The sequence below is a fragment of the Telmatherina bonti genome (assembly GCF_933228915.1).
Source record: "Telmatherina bonti genome assembly, chromosome: 7".
NCBI lineage: Eukaryota > Metazoa > Chordata > Actinopteri > Atheriniformes > Telmatherinidae > Telmatherina > Telmatherina bonti.
Window position 1 is genome coordinate 32,311,888 of NC_136625.1, and position 22,775 is coordinate 32,334,662.

The following is a 22,775-nucleotide window of genomic DNA, read 5'->3' on the forward strand; positions in this document are numbered from 1 at the left end:
TGCAGTAAAGGTGAAAGGGTTAGGGTTAGGGCGTTCTTATGCAACAGTATATGGTGAAAATACAATAATGCCTCCAGAATGTCGGTGTTTCTTTTTCAATATATATACGGAGCTACTGACATAGGGGCTCTTTGGCGGAGTTCAGTGCAGCTGAAATCAGCCAAAACTGGCAACTCTGACAGGGTCAGTTAGGGCTGCTAGGACAGCAAAGTTTCTGCAAGCCTGCAGCTCTTGTTTGTGGAGAGAAATGCAGCGTTGAGGATCATTATGACTTGTTTAGATGCATTTTCAGAAAGCCAGTGGCTGCTTCACGAGCCGCAAGTCAAGCCGCATGCGATGAGGAACACTGTCGTAGGGCGTCTCCGCCCCGTGTCTGGGTTCACCTGATAAATCGTAGGCATGCTCCAGGAGCTGCAAGCTGATCACTCTGATTGGTCGACGCCCCGCGTCAAGCGGCAAAAGTTCAGATTTTCCATCTCTGGCTTTTGACGTGCGTAACGCGTCAACCTTTAAAAACTTTTAAATTTTCAGCATGTCACGCCGACACTCAAAACGCGACGCGAGAAAGCTCAACGCCTCCTATATGCGCCTCCACATAGACTTTATATGTAAACCTGACGCTCTTGACGCTCTTGACGCGTTTGGTCTGAACACACCGTAAGAATAGTAGAAGAGTTAATAAATACAGGAAAATAGTGAGTAAAACAACTGGTTACCAGTGATCAGGGGAGGTCCGAAGGTGATCATCGATCAAATATATTTAAGATGTGTAAAAATTGCCCTTTTTCTTCCTCAGTTTTTGACTGCATATTTTTCTGCAACTGAAATCAAAAGGTGGCAGATGCTTTTTATTGATCCAGGATGGCATTCATCTGTCACGACGGGTGTTTCACGTTTAAGGCTAAAAATGCAAACAAAAAAGAAAATGTACGTGCAAACATCTTGTTATTAATTATGTCTCTCTTTTATGACTTCACCTACCTGGAATTGTGCAAAAACTAATTATCACAATAAAAAAAAAAAGCAAATATATTTTTCAGATGTTTCAATATAGAATTATATCACAAAAGTGTAACGGAAACACTTTTTTTGCATTTACATGTCCCTGGACGTGACGTGGAGGGTCATGACCAGTTCATTTCCAGTAAAGATGGAGCGATATGGAACAAACAACAACAAATTTCAGAGTTTTAGAAAAGAAAGTGTGCGAGAAAAGCCTTGAAAATCTGTATCAAATTCTCCGCAGCAAGTGGAAAACCCCAAAAATAACACTACGAAGCTACCTTGCATAAGCCGCAATTTTTGTAAAATCTCGCTAGAGTAAAGAGATTTCATGAGACGTGAGGCAAATGCACAAAATAACTGTTCGATGGTAAGACCCCTTAAATCACAATTGTTGCTTGTCAAAACTTACAAATGTCGCTTTTATTTTGCGATAAAATATCATGGAAACGCAGCTTCTATGTCTTCCACATGTCCATTGAGTTCTTGTTGCTTACTTTGCTGGGATGCTGAGCTTCCTCAGAGTTAACACCAGTAAGAACCTCTTTAAGTTCCTTCAGACTGACTCGTCTACAGGCTAAAGCTGCTTTCACACATGAACGCTGGCGAGATTCAGACACAAGGAATAGTGTGGTCCAGTCTTTTGTAGAAGTTGTTGTTCAGACAAGCACACACACAGTGGAGACATGCACTCACACAGCAGGAAATGTGATGGAGGGGTTGCAGGCGAGGGACTGTCTGTAGTGAAGGCAAAGCATGATGTAAAAGGAGACTGCACCGTGGAAATCACTGTGTTGTCTTTCTAACTAGACGGAAGGCTGCTGGTCATGTTGTCATTGACACTTTGTTGCAGGTCTGCAGAAAGGACAGTTTGCAATAAAAAGTAACCCTTTCATGCATCGTGGTCACTATAGAAGACACCTACTTACAAGCTTTTTTCTTTCATATTCATGAATGAGGATGGTTTACTTGTAAATGAGTGAATATTAGTGAGTCATCCAATCCATTACCACTCACTGATGAATAAGTAAATATATGACATAATTTAACATAAATTCATACATGGTAATTATGCAAGTTTGCCTTTGTAATAAATAGAAAAAGGAAATGATACTGCTATATTTTATAGAATTTTTCTACCAAGAGATTATATTTATTTTACAAATATGTTATGGAATACATTAGAATAAATCCAATAAATTCAAAATATCACTAATAAACAAAAAGTATCATTGCATATGTCTGTAGAGGTAAAATACTTTATATAAGAAATGTGGTATTCTTTATTTTTAAAGCATGCATGAAAGGATTAAATTACAAATACTTTGCAATTTGATTACTATCAGTTTGTTATTCATATAATTAATTAACTGATAATTAATCATTGCAAACGGACACATTAAACTCAGCCAGCTAACTCAGCAGGAGCAAACGTTCCACAATGTTTTCTGCTGCTTTCACACATCCTTCCACATGGAGCCTTTCTCACCGGCGCGATGTTCTGACAGAGCGGTGGCATGTGAGAACATACATGTCCACATCTGCTCTACAGAAAATCTCCAATACTTCAGCGGGTAAGATGAAGTACAAACGTAGCAGAGAATATTCTGGAATATTTACTGCAAGACAAATTTTGGGTCCCGTTCTTCCTCTACTGACCAGTTGCTGCTTTTCGTCACTCTGGACACGCTCTGATACGTGTCGTAGCAAGATACTGAACGCCACGTTGCTTACTGATGTGTCTATCGAGGAATGGATGTGTGTGATAGTGTAAAAAGCACTTAAAATATATATATATATATATATATATATATATATATATATATATATATATATATGAAGTGTAGAAGAGCTGTATGAATGTGTGTGTGTGAATGGACAAATGTGACATGTTGTTAAAGTACTTTGAGTGGCAAAGCTGACAAGAAAAGCACAGTATAAGTAGAGTCCATTTGCCATTTTTCTAATGAAAGGGATTGAACTGCGCTAAATAATTGAGGAAATCTGTTTGTTTTTATGATCAAGGCTTTTTCCTTTATTTAATGAGGTTTTATATGAACCCTGTTATAATAAAACAGAATAATGAATTTGCTTCAATCTGCTTTCCAGTGAATTCAATTAAACTGGACTCAATACGTTTTTCTTAAGTTGCCTTATTACTGTTTTTGCTGTAATCATGTGGCGATGCTTTAAAACTGGGGATGAACTAAACTGAAGTGAACTGAAGTTGTTTTTTTTTTATGTAGCAAAAATTCAGAAAGATGTTGGACTGTATGCATGTGTGGGAAAGCGATGAACATCTTATGTGGAAGCTCTTTTAAAGAAATTCATAGCAAGTGTAAATTTGGATTTGCACTGGGCTGGGTGGTTCATCAGCTGGTTCGTACTGAGAACTGGTTTTTCATTTTGCAACAACAGGAATTTCTCTGATAGCACAACACTGGTTTGAACGGTCTAAACATTGTTCAGAACGTGGTGCAGCTGGGTATTGTTTAAGGGGGAACTTTTCTACTGCTGCACCGCTCAACATGCATGCAGCAGAAAACCTTCTCCAGTGTTTTTGGCGATGCTGGACAGTGAAAATAAAATATCTGGAGAGTGAAACTCTGGCAGATGCTGGTGACATTCCGTGCGTTTACATGGGAGTTTTAATTCCTGTTTAATTCCGAATAAAAGTTAATTCGGCTTTAAACTGATGAAAAATGACCATGTAAACACTTAATTCCTAATCCTAATTTTTATTCGGAATTAAACTTAATTCCAATGGATGTGGCTGATTTAGTCGCATTTAATTCCTCTGTCATGTAAACCTTCGTTCTGCTCTAAGTTAATTTCAGTCGTTCTGCGCATGCTCGTTACCTTGTCCTGTCCCGATGACGCGCGTTGTTTTACTTCCCGTGTTCGGTGGTCTATCTTTCTTTTCCTTCTCAGTTGCTGCAAAAAATGAAGTATTATGCTCGTGTTGAGCTGGTATTTCAAATTTATAACAAAAATAGCAGCAAAACTGGCACTTATTATGTAGTTTTTACAAGTTACAACTGAAAAGCTGGGAGCCAACTTTGTTTATTTCTAGTATATGTCATACGTCACGTGCACCCTCTGTCCAATCAGAGCCCTTCCCAACCCGCCGCTCTAAAGAGGAATTAAGTGAGGACGTGTTTCATGTAAACGTTCATTTGGAATTATTATCTTCATGCAAACTGTAAGAGAATAAGTTAATTCCGAATTAAAAAACATCATGTAACCTTACCCATAGAGAAACTTGGAAGTAAGGAGTCGTATCTGATGTCTGGAGAGTCTTTGGTTTTTTAAAGTTCAGACCAACTTTAAAGTGGACCAAACAACTACAAAGTTGTTGCCAGAGCAACACAAGCAGATATCTGCAAACATGCTTTGTAAAATAAAGTATGTACAAACCTAAGATCAGCTCCCTCCACATCCTCAGGGAAAAACTAAAGAAGCTGGAGGACAGTCTGATGTCACTTATAGGCAGGTTTTTTTTAGGGGTACTGTCGACAAAAACCAAGACAGCCAAAGAAACGTTCTGCTGAGTACTGCAGAGAAGGAAATGGTACGGAGTCGACTATTCTTAGTCAATTTTCTGCCAGTCTGTAGAAAACGTGCTTACACCCAGTAATGCTTGGAAGCAAAACAAAACATGAACTACCACGACGCTGGCATCACATGTAAAAATGTTGTGATGTTTCTGTCATCTGTCATACACTCCAGCATTAGTTTACACCTCCCAGTGTTCCCAGAACATCTCAGGATCCTTTCAGAGCTCCACTGCATGCGTTAAAATGATTTTAATGAGTCAAACATGCTGTGCTTTTATCCAATTCCCAGAGCTACCACACATACCATAAATACACTTATGGAAAATATGAATTTCTTTCACATAGTTTTGGTTTTATATTAATTTTGTTTGTGATCTATTCAATTATATCAAATATAAATATTATTATTCCTTAAAATATCTACGATATGGCACCAAATTATTAAGTACTGTATATAAAAAGACATAAAATAAGGTCAAACATGTGGGAAAAAACAAAAATACATGTGTTATTTTTGGATGGAAGGTGTGTGAAACATTATAACACACATTTAGGCACAAGAGTAGGAAACCCTGCAAAGACATGAATTATATATCAGAGTACAAACATTTACTGTAAGCTCAAGACCCGTCATCCACAATCCCCAGTATCCTGATTATTTTCTGACTTCGCGCTTCACTGTGGGGCTAAATGTGACCTAATTTACATGCAAAATTCCTTAAAGAAGGCTGGCTGTAATTTTTCTAGGTCGTGTTATCGCGGCTGGCATGCGCGCCACAAGTGGAACATCGCAAACTTTGCTGTAAAAATAGACTGTGAGTGACACGAGAAAACAGAAAGATGACAGGTCTAATTGGGGGTAAAGTTTGGGGGAGGTGGATTTAATTTTCTTCTTAAGTGATGTATTGCTCTCAGAATGGGAAGCCAGTTTGCCTCTGCGGTTAAAAAGCTGCGTGAATAAAACGCAGAGAGCTTTGAGACTCTAATTATAAAGCAGCCAATTAGAGGAAGATTGAAATAATGAGGTGTTGTCATTTAGTTCAGAATGTAAAACCAATCTTAGACCAGCTTTTTTTTTCCCTTTACATGAGAGACTATGGGTTAATATGGCTGGACTTTCATTTGTTCCATCTGGTCAGTTCAAACAGAGCCTCAGTGAGTCACACACAGGCGTGGACAGCTCCCATGACTCACTCAAAAGACAATACAGTCATGCCCGAGCATGGCTTTTCCAAATCAGACTGAGAAGATGAGGGGATGCTCAATGATGTCCACACACACACACACACACACACGCACAAAGTCTGTACCTTCAGCTTCATCATGGAGTCCTGGCACAGCTTGTCCCCGCGCGCCGCTGTCACCTCATCTATCCCGATCAGCTTGGCCTTGTAGCGCACGCCATCTCCGCGGAAACGCTTAATAAGCCCCGCCTCAGTGCGGTCCTGACCTGTGGTGAAAGAGGAGGTAGAAAAAAAAGAAGTGAGGACAAGATACAAGGAAGAGAAAACGAAAGGCAGAGTGATATAGGAAATGAGAAGATGTGATTTCAACTCAATACTCCAACTTCCGTATCTATTCTTGCTTGAAGTCTGTGTGTGTGTGTGTGTGTGTGTGTGTGTGTGTCAATGGCTGTGTGCTTCTGTATAAATATTTATGGAGTGAGAAATGCAGAATGAATCGCAAATTAGCAGCAGTGAGCAAAGAGAGGAAGAAAATTGAACTTGGAATTGGAAATGAAGTTGGGCAAAGCCGGTGGACTAAATGAGAAAACAACTCGAACGTCAACGACTCCATCCCAGTCATAATGCATTGTGGGTCATTTTATTTTTTTTAAAAAAATGAGCAAGGTTTGGTGATTTCGCAGTGATTACTCCTCTCCTGCACCCCTGCCTGCAGTTCCCATGGGTGCTATTGGTGGTGTGAAACCAGCTTGAATGGCTTCCTTGAAGAGGAATCCTCTCGGTCCAGCGCTCACCCACAATCCACCAAAGCCCCCCACCCTCCCTGCGTGATGGATGTTGGGTGGTGGCAGGAAGGTGGTGGGAGGTTGGTGGGAGGAGAGGGGGTGTCACAAGTGTGTGTCTGGATGGCCTCAGGCTTTACGCTGTCATCCTCCCCCCCCCCCCTTGTTGCTGATTATTCTGTCTCTGCAGCCGCCCTGACATCTCCTTGACACTGACACCTTTCTCATTTTGTCTCCGCGCTGTCTGACGACGTACCGTTTTGATTATGTGGATGCGAGCCTCGAGCGCTATCTCTAAAAATGCACGCGATGCCTACATGATCTGTGCGGGGTTTGTCAATCAAAAAGAAAAAAAGGAGGAAGAAACACAGGCTCTTGCTACATTTACACAAATCAAGGTTACCGACACCTTGGAGAATTTCACCAGTTTTCAGGCCCCTTCCTCGCCTGGTATCTAGGTCATGAGACCAGCCAGTAGCTACATCAGTTAGCGGCACACTTTAGAGGCTGGTTAAGCTGTGCACAAGACGACGACAAGGTAGAACATCCCTAACAGAGACTGTCAGGCTGCGTTCCAAGACCATATTACACCTAAATAAGCTTATTCCACCCAGAAACACATGGTACCGCCAGCCATGTTACATCTAACCAAATGGTATTTCTCCCCCTCATTCATGCAGTCTCTAAGTAAAAATCAAAAAGGTTATACATATTTAAAAAAACAAAACAAAACATAGGAACATGAAAAAAGAAGATTCAAAAGCTTGGGCAATGGAGGGAAAAAAATGTTCAAATACAAGTGCTTGTCTTGGCAACACATCCCACTCACTTATTCATGAGGGCACAATTCTCTAAAGGGGGGAGGGCTTGACGAAGCTCAAGTCATTAAAGTCTCTAAGCAAGTGAATTTGAAATCTGGGTCTCATTCAGACTTGTTTCTCTGCCAGTGGATAATGACTCCTCTATTGAGCTGCTGCACACTTGTGAACGTTAAACAAGCTAGCACGCTCGCAGCAGCCGTGCACACATGTATTCAGAGTTAAATCATAATAATAACTAAAAAGAAAAATAAAAAACTCCTAAAAGGGACGACCAGTAAGCACATTGGTGACGTCCTCCCCCCTGGCAAAAAACAAGAAACCCAGCAGGGTGGAAAGGGTAGACTGCTGTGATGATTATCATTGTTTAAAAGCAACCCTCTCATAGCAACTAAAGTGAGTTCATACAATATTATGTATTCCGCCCTGATCTTACTGACTCATACGCTAATGTAAAATGCATGCTGCTCCAGTTGCATTTTAAACACAATCGGTCCAATGCAGCGCGAGCCTCTCAGATGAGCTCTAACCAGATGTTCTGTGCCATTTGTTTCTTTACATTCAGCCTATCGTTTCCCCTCCAATAACACTTCAGGAGAGATTTAGAGGTTTATGCAAAGAAAGCGGGCCTTGCATGCAGAATGAGCGCCTTGACTCGGTGTCATAACTCGTACGCTACGTGCTCTGGGTCCAGATCGAGATGAGCAAGTGTGCTATGTTTGAAAATTAAAGAGCTGTGGGGCGTGCTGTTTCATGTTGTTACACACTGCGGGAGAAGGGAATCGAGAAGGGGAAGGTGTGTGTGAAGGGAGGTGACACATATTCCTCTGGCTTTGTTGATCTACAATTACTCGATGTTGAACAGCCCTTAAAAGGATTTTGCTCCATAAGCCTGAGACTCATATTTTCTCTGACAGCAGGTTGCCTGAAGTATGGTCTGCTGCGTATCTTACGCACGGCACAACATGCTAGCCATTAGGGTGTCCTGGTGGTCTGAGGTCCTTTGTTTAAAATCTGGACATATTCATATCTTTATTCCCTAACATTCTTTTTTGCTGTCATTTCAACTCAGCCTCAAGGAGGCATAGAGTCCAAATATCGAGAAATCCTCTAAACCGAAGCTGAGAACAAAGGTCCAAGATGTCAGAGGGATTCAAGTCAAACACCATAACCTCCCACCTGACTCACAGGCTGTGTACCAGGACCATGGAGAGAACAATTACTGTTTGTCCTGCTCCATACTGTTTCAGGGCTTGTCGCTGATGCAGAGCCTTGAATCCATCCGCTTGCCACACTAGAATGGGGACAGTGAACGCACAGATGGCAGCAGATGGAGTGCCCCTCCAGATATGAAGACTTGGCAAGAAGAAACTTTTTGTTGGGGGAGATCTGGGCATTGAGGCAGCTTAACCTTTGAACCTTTCTTAGAGTGTATCCGTGTCTGCCTTTTCTCTTTCCTTTAATAGCTCCCGTATACCAGCATGTCACACACACTTCCTCCTATACATGTGTGTAACACGGAATAGGAGTCTTTGCTTTGTGTATCTATGTATGGGGCATCCCTAAACATGGAAACACAAGGTATCAGTGCAGGGGGGGGAGTTGTGATGACTTTAAGAAGCTGTAAAGAAAATGGATGTTTGAGAGAAGCAAATCTGTCCCCACCATCTGCCCCCCTCATGTGCACAAGATAGCATCCATAAGCCTCAGCAAACACACAGTTATGCGTTTACAAACATGATCAACAGCTGATGAGGCCACATTCAGCGCCGACGTTAAAATTCCCAGACATGAGATACAGTATTAAGGCTTCGGTATCGCGGCTGATTGTTGGAGCAGTTTCTTGTGCTAATGAAGAACGTTGTGCACATCTGCAGTGTACACCGTGTTCTAAAGGATCCTGCATGTAGGATTTCAGTTCATCAATTAAACATTTGGGTTTGTCTGTGGAGGATTTAGCTTGTGTTGTTTCTCCTGCCTGTTTAGATCACAGATAACAATCCCAGACAGGTTTGATCAGTTGTTTGAGCTTAAATGAAGGGAAATGACTTCAAGGGCTTGTTCCACATTATTAAGCAAGTCACAGTTTCCATGCAACCTTAGGAAAAAGGAGATTTTTCTGCAGATGGAAAACGTGACATTGTTAAATGCCATGAAAGGAGTAAAAATATTGGACATTTCTGAAAAACTCCAGTGAGATAATTGTACTATTAAACTAGTTTAATCACACTATTACTAGTGTGATTCAGATAAAGACACATCAGGAGTCTTCATCAGAAAGATGCTTTGTTTCAAAAGCTGTTTCATGCAGGTTCAGCAGGTTAGAAGAAGAAAAAAGGATGTCTGAGATATGAATTACGTAACTTTCTGACCTGAAAACTCCACGTTCTGGACTTGTTCAATGATACAGTGACATCTATCATGTGTATTTCTGCCCAGCAGCGTCCCAAGGCTGAGAAACCAAATGACACTATGTCATCCAGGACGCTGTGTGATGGTGCCGCAGAGTTTCGCTTCACACCAGAAAACACACTGGTTGTTTTGAACATGCAACCTTGCTGATTCAGCAAATAAACGGAAGATTAAAAAAGAGAAAAAGAGACAAAACAAGAGTCTTTTGCTAGATGGAGGCCGAATTAGTCGCCAGTAGGAGTGCATGAAGAGAAAATGGTAAAGGTTCTGTAGAGTGTCTTAAATGTTTGTCGTGGGGTTAGAAATGCAAAAAGACTCACTAATGAAAAACTGTGCTACACTGGATAGTCCAGCGGGAGTTCTGGATGGTTGATGGATCAACAAGGTGGTGGTGGAGTGGTGTTCAGGGCTGGAATACGGTTAGGGTTCGGGGACCAAGATTTCAGGCCTCTTCAGGATAACTGAGGGTGTCAAAATAACCCATGCGGGTTCTAACTAAGCATTTTCTGCTATGGTATGCATGGATAAAATGTTTCTTCAGCAGGAAAGGCAACGCTCCATCCAATGCTGCAGATATACCAATGGCTGCTTTCAGGCACAAAGGGAGAAAAATGTGGGGTTGGACATCGCCAATGAGGGTGGGGGGCAGGAGACCCCCAAACAGCAGCTTTGTATCTTTCAGTCTTGCATCGGACAGACTGGATGAGAGTTGTTCTTATGTTAATCTGATCAGAAAAACATTTTTCTTTTTTAAATTTTTTTTAAATCTCATTCGTAATGTAAATAATCTGATTCATACATGTTTCCAGCTCTTTACAACCTGTTTAAAGACCAGATGTGCAGAATTGACTTTCTAAAGGTTTTCTCTCAGTCATGTGACACTTTAGCCTGTTTAACCCCAAGCTTAAAACAAGTTTAACTTTCCTCAGTGGACTCAAACTAAACAGCCTGAGATGACATCAGAGCTGGCTTGCCCTTACTGGTTTCCAGTCAGTCACTGGATAGATTTTACAATCCAACTGATTAGCCTACAAATGGCAGAACAGTTTAAGCCCTAAAATACGCCTGTTATATGTTCAGAGATTATAAACCAATCAGAGTTCTTAGATCCAGAGACTCAGGTCAACTAGTCCAGACCAGAGACCAGACCAGAGTCCAGACCAGAGTCCAGACCAGAGACCAGACCAGAGACCAGACCAGAGTCCAGACCAGAGACCAGACCAGAGACCAGACCAGAGTCCAGACCAGAGACCAGACCAGAGACCAGACCAGAGACCAGACCAGAGACCAGACCAGAGACCAGACCAGAGTCCAGACCAGAGACCAGACCAGAGTCCAGACTGAACATGGAGAAGCAGCATTTAGCTGTTTAATGCAAACATGTGGAACAGTGGAGATTAAACTCTCACCACTGTAAAATCCAGGCTAAAAACATTTCTTTTCTCATGCACCCACATATGAAACCTGCATTATTTCTTTTCACTTATCCACACCGTTGCTTTCTTTTAGTCATTTTAATTAAATTTGGTTATTTCACTAATTATAAGATGAATAGTATTATGATCTTTGCACACCCTTTTAATTAAGTTTTAATATTATTTTTTCTTCTGTTTGTATTCTTTTATGTACTTTTTGAATGCTATTGTAATACTTTGATGTTTTATGTAAAGCACTTTAAACTGTCTTCCACATGAAATGCTCTGAAATGTTAAACAAATACATTTGCCTTGCACTGCATGGTGATTTGACTTTATGCTCACTTCCTTTGCAGAGATATATAAACAATAACTCCCCATGCGGTCTCCGTACCTCACCATATGGCCATATTCAGAGCAGGAGCTTCACTCCCACCTTGAACAAACAGCATAAAAAGGGCCAATGTATAAATGCTGCTCACCTTCACCAACCCACATTACTTCAGTATGTCCTCATTATCAGACATGCCTTCCACTGCATGTCTGTCTTCTTGAAATGAATCATTTTATGTGCACAGATTACATTGGGAGAGCAACAGTTGCTATGGAGATAAAGCAAAGTGATGCATGTAAAGCAATTCTGTGGATGAGTAGAGGGGAGCTTTAGCTTTACATGGCCGACTTCTCTGCAGTGACGTCGGATTTTTTTTTCTCCCATTAACTTGTGAAGGCAACAAAAAGTGCTGTGACAACCCCAAAACAAAATTCAAGCCAGCAGATCTATAATCACTTTACATGACCAGCTTTCATCACATGTGCCTAAGAGTTTAATTTGATTTAAAGAGGATAGAAAAACTGAGCAGAAAAGCCCATCCCACAGAAACAACACATCTAACAATGATGTAGTGATGTAAGACCAGGAATGAGAAGGTTTCAGTTGCTAATCCAATCAGGTTGTTTTATGGGTGAGATGGGGATGGAAGGATTTTGGTGAGGCCAGTCTCATGAACATGAATGGCTCTTACCTGCCGGATGACGTTACATCGTTGGTCAACCAGGCAAGTACCAGGACTGCAATTTTCCAATTGGCTAATGCTAAATTACACATGTATGTATAGTTTTAAATTGCATTTGAAGTGGTCAGTGTGTCTGTGTTTTCACTGTGCCATTCATGCATCTGATCACCTTTCAGCCTTCTTCAGCCCACCTGGGCACTGCTTATTTCCCTGTCCCACCTGTCCCCAGCGACAGTGCTTTAAGTGGGCCGGTATGCAGCGGTATCCCTTTGCGTACTGGGACTACTTTTTACAGCGTATAGTGCATACTGGGACTTTTACCAGCTTTCTTCAGCAATCAGTATACCCTCCTACCTCTTCACCACATATTACAACTTATATTTATTGATTTTAATAAAGAAAATAAAAAATGCTGCCTAAGAAGAAATGTATTGTTAAGAGCGGTTTAGACGCACAACGCTTGCTGTAACCCACAACGTCACGCCACATGTCACGTTCTTCACTTGCTTCTGTGTTTACATTAAAGTGGACGTACTTTGAAAGAGAGGAAAGGTGGAGAAAAAAACGATCGCGTCTGGAATGTTACAAACTGAAGCAAAGTTGAGTGACGACAGTAGTACTACTTAACAGTAATATACTACAGTAGTACTACTTAACAGTAATATACTACAGTAATACTACTTAACAGTAATATACTACAGTAGTACTACTTAACAGTAATATACTACAGTAATACTACTTAACAGTCATTTACTACAGCAGTACTACTTAACAGTAATATACTACAGTAGTACTACTTAACAGTCATTTACTACAGCAGTACTACTTAATAGTCATTTACTACAGTAGTACTACTTAACAGTAATATACTACAGTAGTACTACTTAACAGTCATTTACTACAGCAGTACTACTTAACAGTCATTTACTACAGTAGTACTACTTAACAGTAATATACTACAGTAGTACTACTTAACAGTCATTTACTACAGCAGTACTACTTAATAGTCATTTACTACAGTAGTACTACTTAACAGTAATATACTACAGTAGTACTACTTAACAGTCATTTACTACAGCAGTACTACTTAACAGTCATTTACTACAGTAGTACTACTTAACAGTAATATACTACAGTAGTACTACTTAACAGTCATTTACTACAGCAGTACTACTTAATAGTCATTTACTACAGCAGTACTACTTAACAGTCATTTACTACAGCAGTACTACTTAACAGTCATTTACTACAGTAGTACTACTTAACAGTAATATACTACAGTAGTACTACTTAACAGTCATTTACTACAGCAGGACTACTTAATAGTCATTTACTACAGTAGTACTACTTAACAGACATTTACTACAGCAGTACTACTTAACATTCATTTACTACAGTAGTACTACTTAACAGACATTTTACTACAGTAGTACTACTTAACAGTCATTTACTACAGTAGTACTACTTAACAGTCATTTCCTACAGCAGTACTACTTAATAGTCATTTACTACAGCAGTACTACTTAACATTTACTACAGCAGTACTACTTAATAGTCATTTACTACAGTAGTACTACTTAACAGTAATTTACTACAGTAGTACTACTTAACATTCATTTACTACAGTAGTACTACTTAACAGACATTTTACTACAGTAGTACTACTAACAGTCATTTACTACAGTAGTACTACTTAACAGGAATTTCCTACAGCAGTACTACTTAATAGTCATTTACTACAGTATTTCTACTTAATAGTCATTTACTACAGTATTTCTACTTAACAATCATTTTACTACAGCAGTACTACTTAACAGACATTTTACTACAGTAGTACTACTTAACAGTCATTTACTACAGTAGTACTACTTAACAGGAATTTCCTACAGCAGTACTACTTAATAGTCATTTACTACAGCAGTACTACTTAACATTTACTACAGCAGTACTACTTAATAGTCATTTACTACAGTAGTACTACTTAACATTTACTACAGCAGTACTACTTAATAGTTATTTACTACAGTAGTACTACTTAACAGTCATTTACTACAGTAGTACTACTTAACATTCATTTACTACAGTAGTACTACTTAACAGACATTTTACTACAGTAGTACTACTTAATAGTCACTTACTACAGTATTTCTACTTAACAATCATTTTACTACAGCAGTACTACTTAATAGTCATTTACTACAGTAGTACTACTTAACAGTCATTTTACTACAGTAGTACTACTTAACAGTCATTTACTACAGTAGTACTACTTAACATTCATTTACTACAGTAGTACTACTTAACAGTCATTTACTACAGCAGTACTACTTAATAGTCATTTACTACAGTAGTACTACTTAATAGTCATTTACTACAGTAGTACTACTTAACAGTCATTTTACTACAGTAGTACTACTTAACAGTCATTTACTACAGTAGTACTACTTAACATTCATTTACTACAGTAGTACTACTTAACAGTCATTTACTACAGCAGTACTACTTAATAGTCATTTACTACAGTAGTACTACTTAACAGTCATTTTACTACAGTAGTACTACTTAACAGTCATTTACTACAGTAGTACTACTTAACATTCATTTACTACAGTAGTACTACTTAACAGTCATTTACTACAGCAGTACTACTTAATAGTCATTTACTACAGTAGTACTACTTAATAGTCATTTACTACAGTAGTACTACTTAACAGTCATTTACTACAGTATTTCTACTTAACAATCATTTTACTACAGCAGTACTACTTAATAGTCAAATTAAATTTATATATATATATATATATATATATATATATATATATATATATATATATATATATATATATATATATATATACATATAAATATAAATATATATATATATATATATATATATATATATATATATATATATATATATATATATATATATATAAATTTATTTATTTTATAATTTTATGTTTATATTTAACAAAACAATGCCTTATTATTAAAATGATCCCAATTATATCTTTTTGTCACCAGCATAAATACAAACTGAGTTATTTAATGAGAACCAGAATCAGATAAAGAATGATCATAATCATGACTATAATAATAAAATGTAATAACTTTATTATGATAGCACTGTTTATATCGGTGTTTTAAGTTTCACACAGCAGCAGAAAGAATTCAAATGAATAGAAATGACTTGACTCACAACATCAATACAACTGCATGAAATATAATAAACCTGAAGGGCAGCGTTCCCGTCAGAATACTATCATGATCGTGTCCTTCACCTAATACCTGGCTGAAGCCATGCACCATGTTGCCGAATTTCCATTTATATGGCTCTAAATAGCATCTTCACAACTGTGACAATGGTCACAGCAGCACGTGATTAACATGTTAAAGCAGGGACTGATACTATGTGCTGATAGCACCCTCTGATGAGCCGTCTGGTGGCGCAGTAACTGCCCCTCGCCCTGCGCGCCCCCTCCACTTAGCTCAAATCGATGAGCCCTCCTCCAGTCGGGTCATTTATCAGGACAATCCAACAGAGTCAGTGAAACAGCCACAGAGGACCTGGCCTCATGGCCTCATCACAGCCAGCCTGCAGAAGCCAGATTTACTGGACTGGCTGGAGTAGCTTTTATTTTCATAGATGGGAGAGATGAGGGATGAAGAGGGGGTGGGCTAAAAGGAAAGCTTCCACTTGTTCCCCACTTGTGTCAGCCTGCCATTACATCCCATGCTCTCTTCTATGTCCTCTTCTTTCCTACTCTCAGTCGATTCAATCCCAATTCAATCTCCCAGTGCTTCATCCTGTTGCATCACTTATGCTGTTCATCAGTGTGACAGGGTGTGAATGACCCTGTCCGTGACTCCTAAACCCTGGGGCTACGTTGAATAGCTGCTACTACATCTGGATCCCCGCAATGAGACGAGGTACATCTCACCAGGCCCGACTGAGCGAAGCCTCTCTTTATGTTGTCGAGTGTTTTTTCTCTCCTTCCAAACAAAGCTCAGAGTTCTGTTTGCTGCCTGCCAAACATAAAAAAAGCTGATACTTTTATTTTCCCCCTGACGTGTCTGGTTGGTTTTTGGAGTTTTTCTTTTTAATTATTAAACATCAGACTCAGGACACAAACTCCAGAACATATGAGTCTAATATTAAACACGCATTTACGATGAAATCACGTTGTGACAGTGCAATTGGTGTGAATCTGACCTTTGATCCTCCTGGACTCCCTTCGCTGGCTGGTTTTGACACCCGACTGGAGCTCGGCCTCTGCTGACATCCTCCACCTCTGAGTCCCTTGTCCTGCTCACAGCAGATCCACCATGGGTTAGCAGCACACTAGCTAATCCTCCCAGCTCCCCAGTGTCCAAATCACAGCCCCCCCACTCTCCTGTGTTTCTCACAGTCACTCTCTGATGAGAAAAATCTCTTTTAATTCCATGCTGAGATGTCTGGTACTCCTCAATAAATGAAGATCCAGCATTGATAACTAGGCGCTGTCACTGCTGGCCCATAGTCTTTTAAGTAACACTAAACAAAACATGAAAAGGCGACTAAAACGTGAGCTGGGCGATCCTCTCGAGAGCGGCTTCAGATCTGATTTGACATCCTCTGGAGTGTACCTGAGTTCTCTCTATGAAGGTCAAGTCTCACATGGTCCACTGTTGCTCTTTTCTGAGGGTTCACCTATTGTTCAGCAGCGATTCCCCGCGGGGGAGACCTGCGGCATTGATTGAATCAAATATTGTTCTTCACAGTAGGTCAGAAGTTGATCTTCTTCTTTGGTAGAGTGCTTCAGATGCAGTTTGAGATCCCATCACAGTCAGTTGCATGGAGCACTGCAAGGCGAAGGAGACAGGGATGATAAATGTTAAGTTGGAGGTGGTTAAAAATGCAAATGATGCATGACCCTCATTCGCTCATTACAACATTAATTTAACATGTGCAAATGGCAGAGACCAATTTAACAAATCAACAAAGATGTTATTATCTCTTCTGGATCATAAATCCTTAATGAGAACGCCGCAAATGCTCGCTGTTCGGAGCCCACCCTTGAAGAAGACCTCTGGTGAAATATTTAATGCTCCTGTTTTATGTACTGTTTGCGAGTAAATACAGAACAGTAAAGCATGACTGGAGCTTCTGTGCATGCAAAGCAAATCTGTATTTTTTTACATTACTGAAAGAACAATTATCCATTTTTATCACACATTTAAATGAGCAACTCAACACAGTGCCAAAACAAAGAATAACAACTAAATAAAGACAAGAATTTACACAAAAATCTTCTGAATGCTTGTTTCACGTCAGGCTGTCTTTCCATTAAACTGTTTGGTTGACATGGCGACCCCATCAAAATAAAGTCCTGCCTTTTTAATGAAGTCACTGCTCCCCATCAGCAGTTTTTTTTAGTTTACTAGTAAGAGTTGATTCTTTGAGCCGTCTTATTTTTGAACAGCACATAGAAGGGACCCACATCATCATTTTTCATTGAAATAACTTGTTAAAATACACTCTGGAGACTTTTTTCTGCATATAAAGAGTAGTGTTGTGCATCACGCTCTCAGATCATTTGTCTCCAAGACATTTGATTGGAGGAAATTTGGGCATTTTCAAAGAGGTACCATGGGACTGATAAAGCATGAAGGATGAAAAGTTGGGAGATTTTGCCAACAATGAAACACCCTGGTGCCCTGCGATGGACTGGCGAGCTGTCCAGGGTGTTCAGAGCCTTTCGCCCAAAAACTACTTGGATAGGCTCTAGCTTCGCTGCAGCCCCTCCTCGGACAAAGCGGTTAGAATAATGAATGAATGAATGAATGAAAAACCTTGGTGAATATGTTCATTTTATGGTGGACTTCGAGGCGGATCAAGAAAAACTCATGTTGTACTTGCTCAGTCACTGAAACGCTCAATTATTGGTTGTAGTGCCATGCGACAGCAACAGAAGTTGCACAATAGCATAGCCATAGGGAAAATAAAAGAGTTGTTTTATTAAGCAATATCTGAGCTGTAATCCTTTTATGGCAGGCAAAAACACTGTTTCTGGGGTCAAATTCCACCTTAAAAAGATATGGTGGTGGATGTAAGTAAATAGTTGGCCCAAAAACTGTTTAAAAGGATTTTCTTAACTGTGGCCATTCAAAGTAAAATAGTTCTTTTATTAACCAATATCTGAGCTGTAATCACTTTATGGCAGGCAAAAACACTATCTCTGAGGTCAAATTCCACCTTAAAAACATTGGGGGGAATGTAAGTAAGTAGTAGGCCCAATGGTTTAAAATTATTCTCCTATATGAACTGCAGCCATATAAAGTAAAATAGTTGTTTTATTAAGCAATATCTGAGCTGTAATCACTTCATGCAGGCAAAAACACTATTTCTGAGGTCAAATTCCACATTAAGAGGCTGCGAGGTGGATGCAGGTTTACTCTCAGATGAAATTGAGGATTTATGAAGATTCTACATTTTATTGACAGAAATGCACCATCATCAATTCTTTAAGTAATAATAATTCAAAGACATCATTGGAAATTGTACTGTAGCGTTCTCCATATAAATCTTGAATGAATAAATCACATTAATTGGCCTTTATATCCTAAACGCAAACAAGCAAAAGCAAACGGACAACCAAAAGAGTAAAGCAGCATCATGAGTGAATATGGATGGAGACCTGACCATAGACCTGAACGTAGACCTGAACATAGACATACACCACTGTAACCTCAGATCATCGGCTGCCACCACAAACTTGTACAGCTGGATCACTTTCTCTGTCTCTCCTCAGACCTTGATGCTGTGATTGTGGAACAGGGTAAGTCTGGTCTCATCAGACCACATGACCTTTTTCCAGCTCCAGACTCCACTTTTTATTTTTCCTACCAAAGTGAATCCTTCTTCTCTGGTTAGCCTCACTGATCAATGGTTTTCTTTTGGCTAAACAGTCCAGTTCCAGTCCCCTGAGTTCCCTTCATGTTTTTCATGTGGAAATGTTCTCACTGTTACTATTAAACATAGCCCTGAGTTCTACTGTTGTTTTTCTTTGATTTGATTTCACCAAACATTTAAATGACCACTGATCACCACCACTAAGGCTTTTCTTCCAATCCCATTTCATGTGTGTGATCATTGAGTTTTTAGTAATACCATTAACAGTTCTTAACCTAATTTTCTTAGATTTGGACTTTTGCATCTTCTTAGATTTTTTCTCTGCTTTATACCAATGATTTGACTAATCTTAGTATATGAATAATAATAATATATTAATATCTTTCCACTTGGTTGTTTAAGACATGAGAAGCTACTCATAGCATCAGTTAGATAACTTGTTGTCAGCTTAAAGATAAGCACCCATGCAGTAAATACTAGGGCTGTGACGTTATGCTTTTGTCCCGATTCGATTCTGATTTTTTGGGTGCTGATTCGATTTAAATTGTGATTCTCACAATTCTTCAGTATTGCTGATTTTTGTAGATTAATAACAAAATAAATGTATAAAACTTATTTTTTGCTTGTCTACTTTCTTGATTTCAGCTAGGGAAAAACAACACAGTAGCCAGATCATCAGTCTGCTGCTATAATGCCCAAGATGACAAGTAAAAAGATCAATAAAAACAATAAAACTGACAAAAAATTTATAATGGATTTTTTTTTTGTTTGAAAAAAAGATCGATTTTTTTTTAACCCAAAAATCGATTTCAAAATTGTGAAGCAAAAAAAAAAAATTCAGATTTTCGATTTTTTGATTCGATTTTCCCACCCCTAGTAAATACCTAATAGGAGGCGCCGACCTATCTGCTTGGTAAATCCAGGTGGCGACTCTTTGACCAGGCAGAGTACATTGATATACGCCGCCTAATCTTAACCAAGTAGGTAATGTATTAAGAAAAAGATAAGGTGCATTATAGGTTCCATCTGGACTGCTGTTTTCTTGCCAAAAATGTTTTTTTTTTTTTTTTTTGGTGGTTTTTTTTTGGGGGGGGGGGGGGGGGGGGGGGGGGGGGAGTCTACAGCTCTTCAGTTGAGCACTGAAACATTGCATAATGAGATTGAACGTGTGTACTTGAACACAAACATGAACACAAATTTTCACATTTTGCAGCTTTTCTTTTGCTTAAATTTGAACCTCCCACATAGACTTTATGCTCATATGAGTCCTCCTACTGACATTTCTTTCATACTGACATTGCATTTAGTCTAAAAATCCCTCCAGATGTCTGCTTCTACTCCAAAATACCAGCATATACATCCTAAACTCTATTTCTGGTACCTAAATTGTGTTGAAGTGACACCAGAATCTCACAAAGTTTGTAGAAAGTAGGGCAGTAGAATCTTTGTTTTTTCTTTTGTTCTTTTAGTGACAGAACTGCGAGGAAGGTTGTTGCATCTCTGAGCCAAAAGTCGGTGAGACACTTTTATATTGTCGTGTCATGTTTCTGGTTCTGCTGTGTTGGTGTTCTTGAAAACACAGTGGCAAGAGCTGCGCCATGCCTTTTTGGTTAGTGTGAACAAGTAAAGGTGAGCAAAACACGGGAGTCTGAGAGTTATTGTAATGCCTGTCTATTTGAATGCAAAATGCAGGAAAATAAGGAAAATCATTTTGTTTTTACACCTGTTTTTAGCTTCCTAGGCCATCTTCTTTCACAAAAAACACAAAAAAGCCACAAAGCATTAATAATGCTAAACACTAGATCTATATTCATTTATTTGGTCTTATAATAGTGGCAGGAGCCAACAGTGATCCAGTAATTTTAGAAGAGCATATTGTGATACTTTCTTTGCTTTACCATTGTAGCTTAAATAATTCTTAATAACTAATCTCAGCTAGTTAAAGCATAACTTTAACCAGGTAGCCTGTAACATGTAAAACAGAAATGAAAAAGAAACCAGAAGTGCAAACATGTTGGTTTCCCTTCACAAGCAACATACAGATACAAAATAAATGAATAAATAAAAATATAAACATGAATCAAGTAATGTTCTGTTGACAGGTTATAAGCAAAAAACAAAAAGAAAAAAAAAGTGTTGCCAGACCGTAGAAGGAAAAAAAAACAACTGTGGTGGACATCCACAAAGGGAGATTAGAGTGATTGGTTTTTGGGAATAACTCCTTCACTGGAAAGATCAGGAATATCCATCCATCCTTTTTTTAACCGCTTGTTCCAATTAAGGGTTGCAGAAAGCTGGAGCCTATCCCAGCAAACATTTTGCAAGAGGCAGGGTATACCCTGGACAGGCCGCCAGCATACTTATTCCATTTACATTTTTTATTTCTTTCAAATATGAACTATACACTGAAACCCATCTAAATAATGCCTGTAATGTGATTCAAAAACTGCAACGGAAACTTCTGACTGAATGCAAAAATTACATTTTAAAGATATAACTTATGTGATAAGTTAATTCATTCATTCATTATCCTAACAACTTAATTCAATGAAGGGTTGCGGGGAAGCTGGAGCCTATCCCAGCAGTCTGTAATAAGTTAATTTAAAACATAAATGGTTGAGACCAGAATATAAACTTTGGTTGTTTTTTTTTATTTGCAGCCTGTCAAACCTTCTAAATAGGTTTTGTTTTTCTTTTTTTCTTATTTTGTGGGTTTTCAAAGGCTGGAGCTTTTCTCTTGTATTCTTTTGTACTCATATAAAATTTCATTTGATTCAACATGAGGAATTGTGTCGGGTCTGATGATGAAAGCGTTCACTCTGATTGGTTGTTCGATGCAGTGAATGAATGAGTCAGGTGATGAGCAGCAGAGATGACAGACAGCAAAAGGCCAATTCTTCTAATTTGTCATCATCATTCCTCCAAACAAGCAACACTTTCACCACAACATGGACACATGGAGTGATAGAAGAGCTGTCGTCTAGTATACTGATGGTCTATGAATCATCCCTTGGCTTCTCTAGATGGCATGTTGAAATGTACTGGGATGTTGAATCCCATGTTGCCTCTGATGTGTTATTGATGTGTAAGCGCACGTGTTCATGAAAGATAAAAAAAAAAAAAAAAAAAAACTGCATATGGTGATTAAAAATGCTTTCTGAGTTTGTGAATGGATAAATGTGGTTTGTAGAGTAAAAAGCTTTAAAGATACACTGCAGAACTTTTACTATTTTCCCCGTCAAGCTCTCCCTCTTGACAGCTAATCCAGCCTCCATCCTGCATCCTACCTGACCTGTTTGCTCTCTCTAGCCAGCAAAAGATGATCTTACGATGACTCTTGTTTTGTCTCTTTCTCTCTTTTAATCATCTTGTGTTTTGTTTTTTTTTTGTTTTTTTTTTGCTGAATCAGCGATGTTGTATGTTAAAAAAAGCCAGTTCCTTATTACACCCTGAAGTGAAACTCTGCTGCAACGTCACATTGCGACCCGATGTAAAAGTATGGGACGCTGCTGGGTAGATCAACACATAGATGTCACTGTGTGCTCAAGCAAGCCTAGGACGTGGAGTTTTAGGGTCAGAAAGTTATGGAATGTGTCTTTAAGTGGTCCAATAAACACTGGTTAGTCATGATTTGAGATAGAGGTTATAAAAGATAAAGCTCACACACTGCTCCACACACAACCACCCCATTCGATCT

General features: G+C 39.0%; 1 protein-coding gene across 1 annotated transcript in view; it reads right to left on the reverse strand.

Moving 5' to 3' along the window:
- Positions 1 to 16,469, reverse strand: part of dab1b (DAB adaptor protein 1b) — a gene marked incomplete at both ends in the record, with an annotated part of 34,943 nt that extends 18,474 nt beyond the window's left edge. The window contains 2 exons of the mRNA XM_079243870.1: positions 5,870 to 6,009; positions 16,400 to 16,469. Of these exons, the coding sequence (XP_079099996.1) occupies positions 5,870 to 6,009; positions 16,400 to 16,469 (210 nt within the window). The remainder of the gene's footprint in view (positions 1 to 5,869; positions 6,010 to 16,399) is intronic.
- Between the last annotated feature and the right edge of the window lie 6,306 nt (positions 16,470 to 22,775).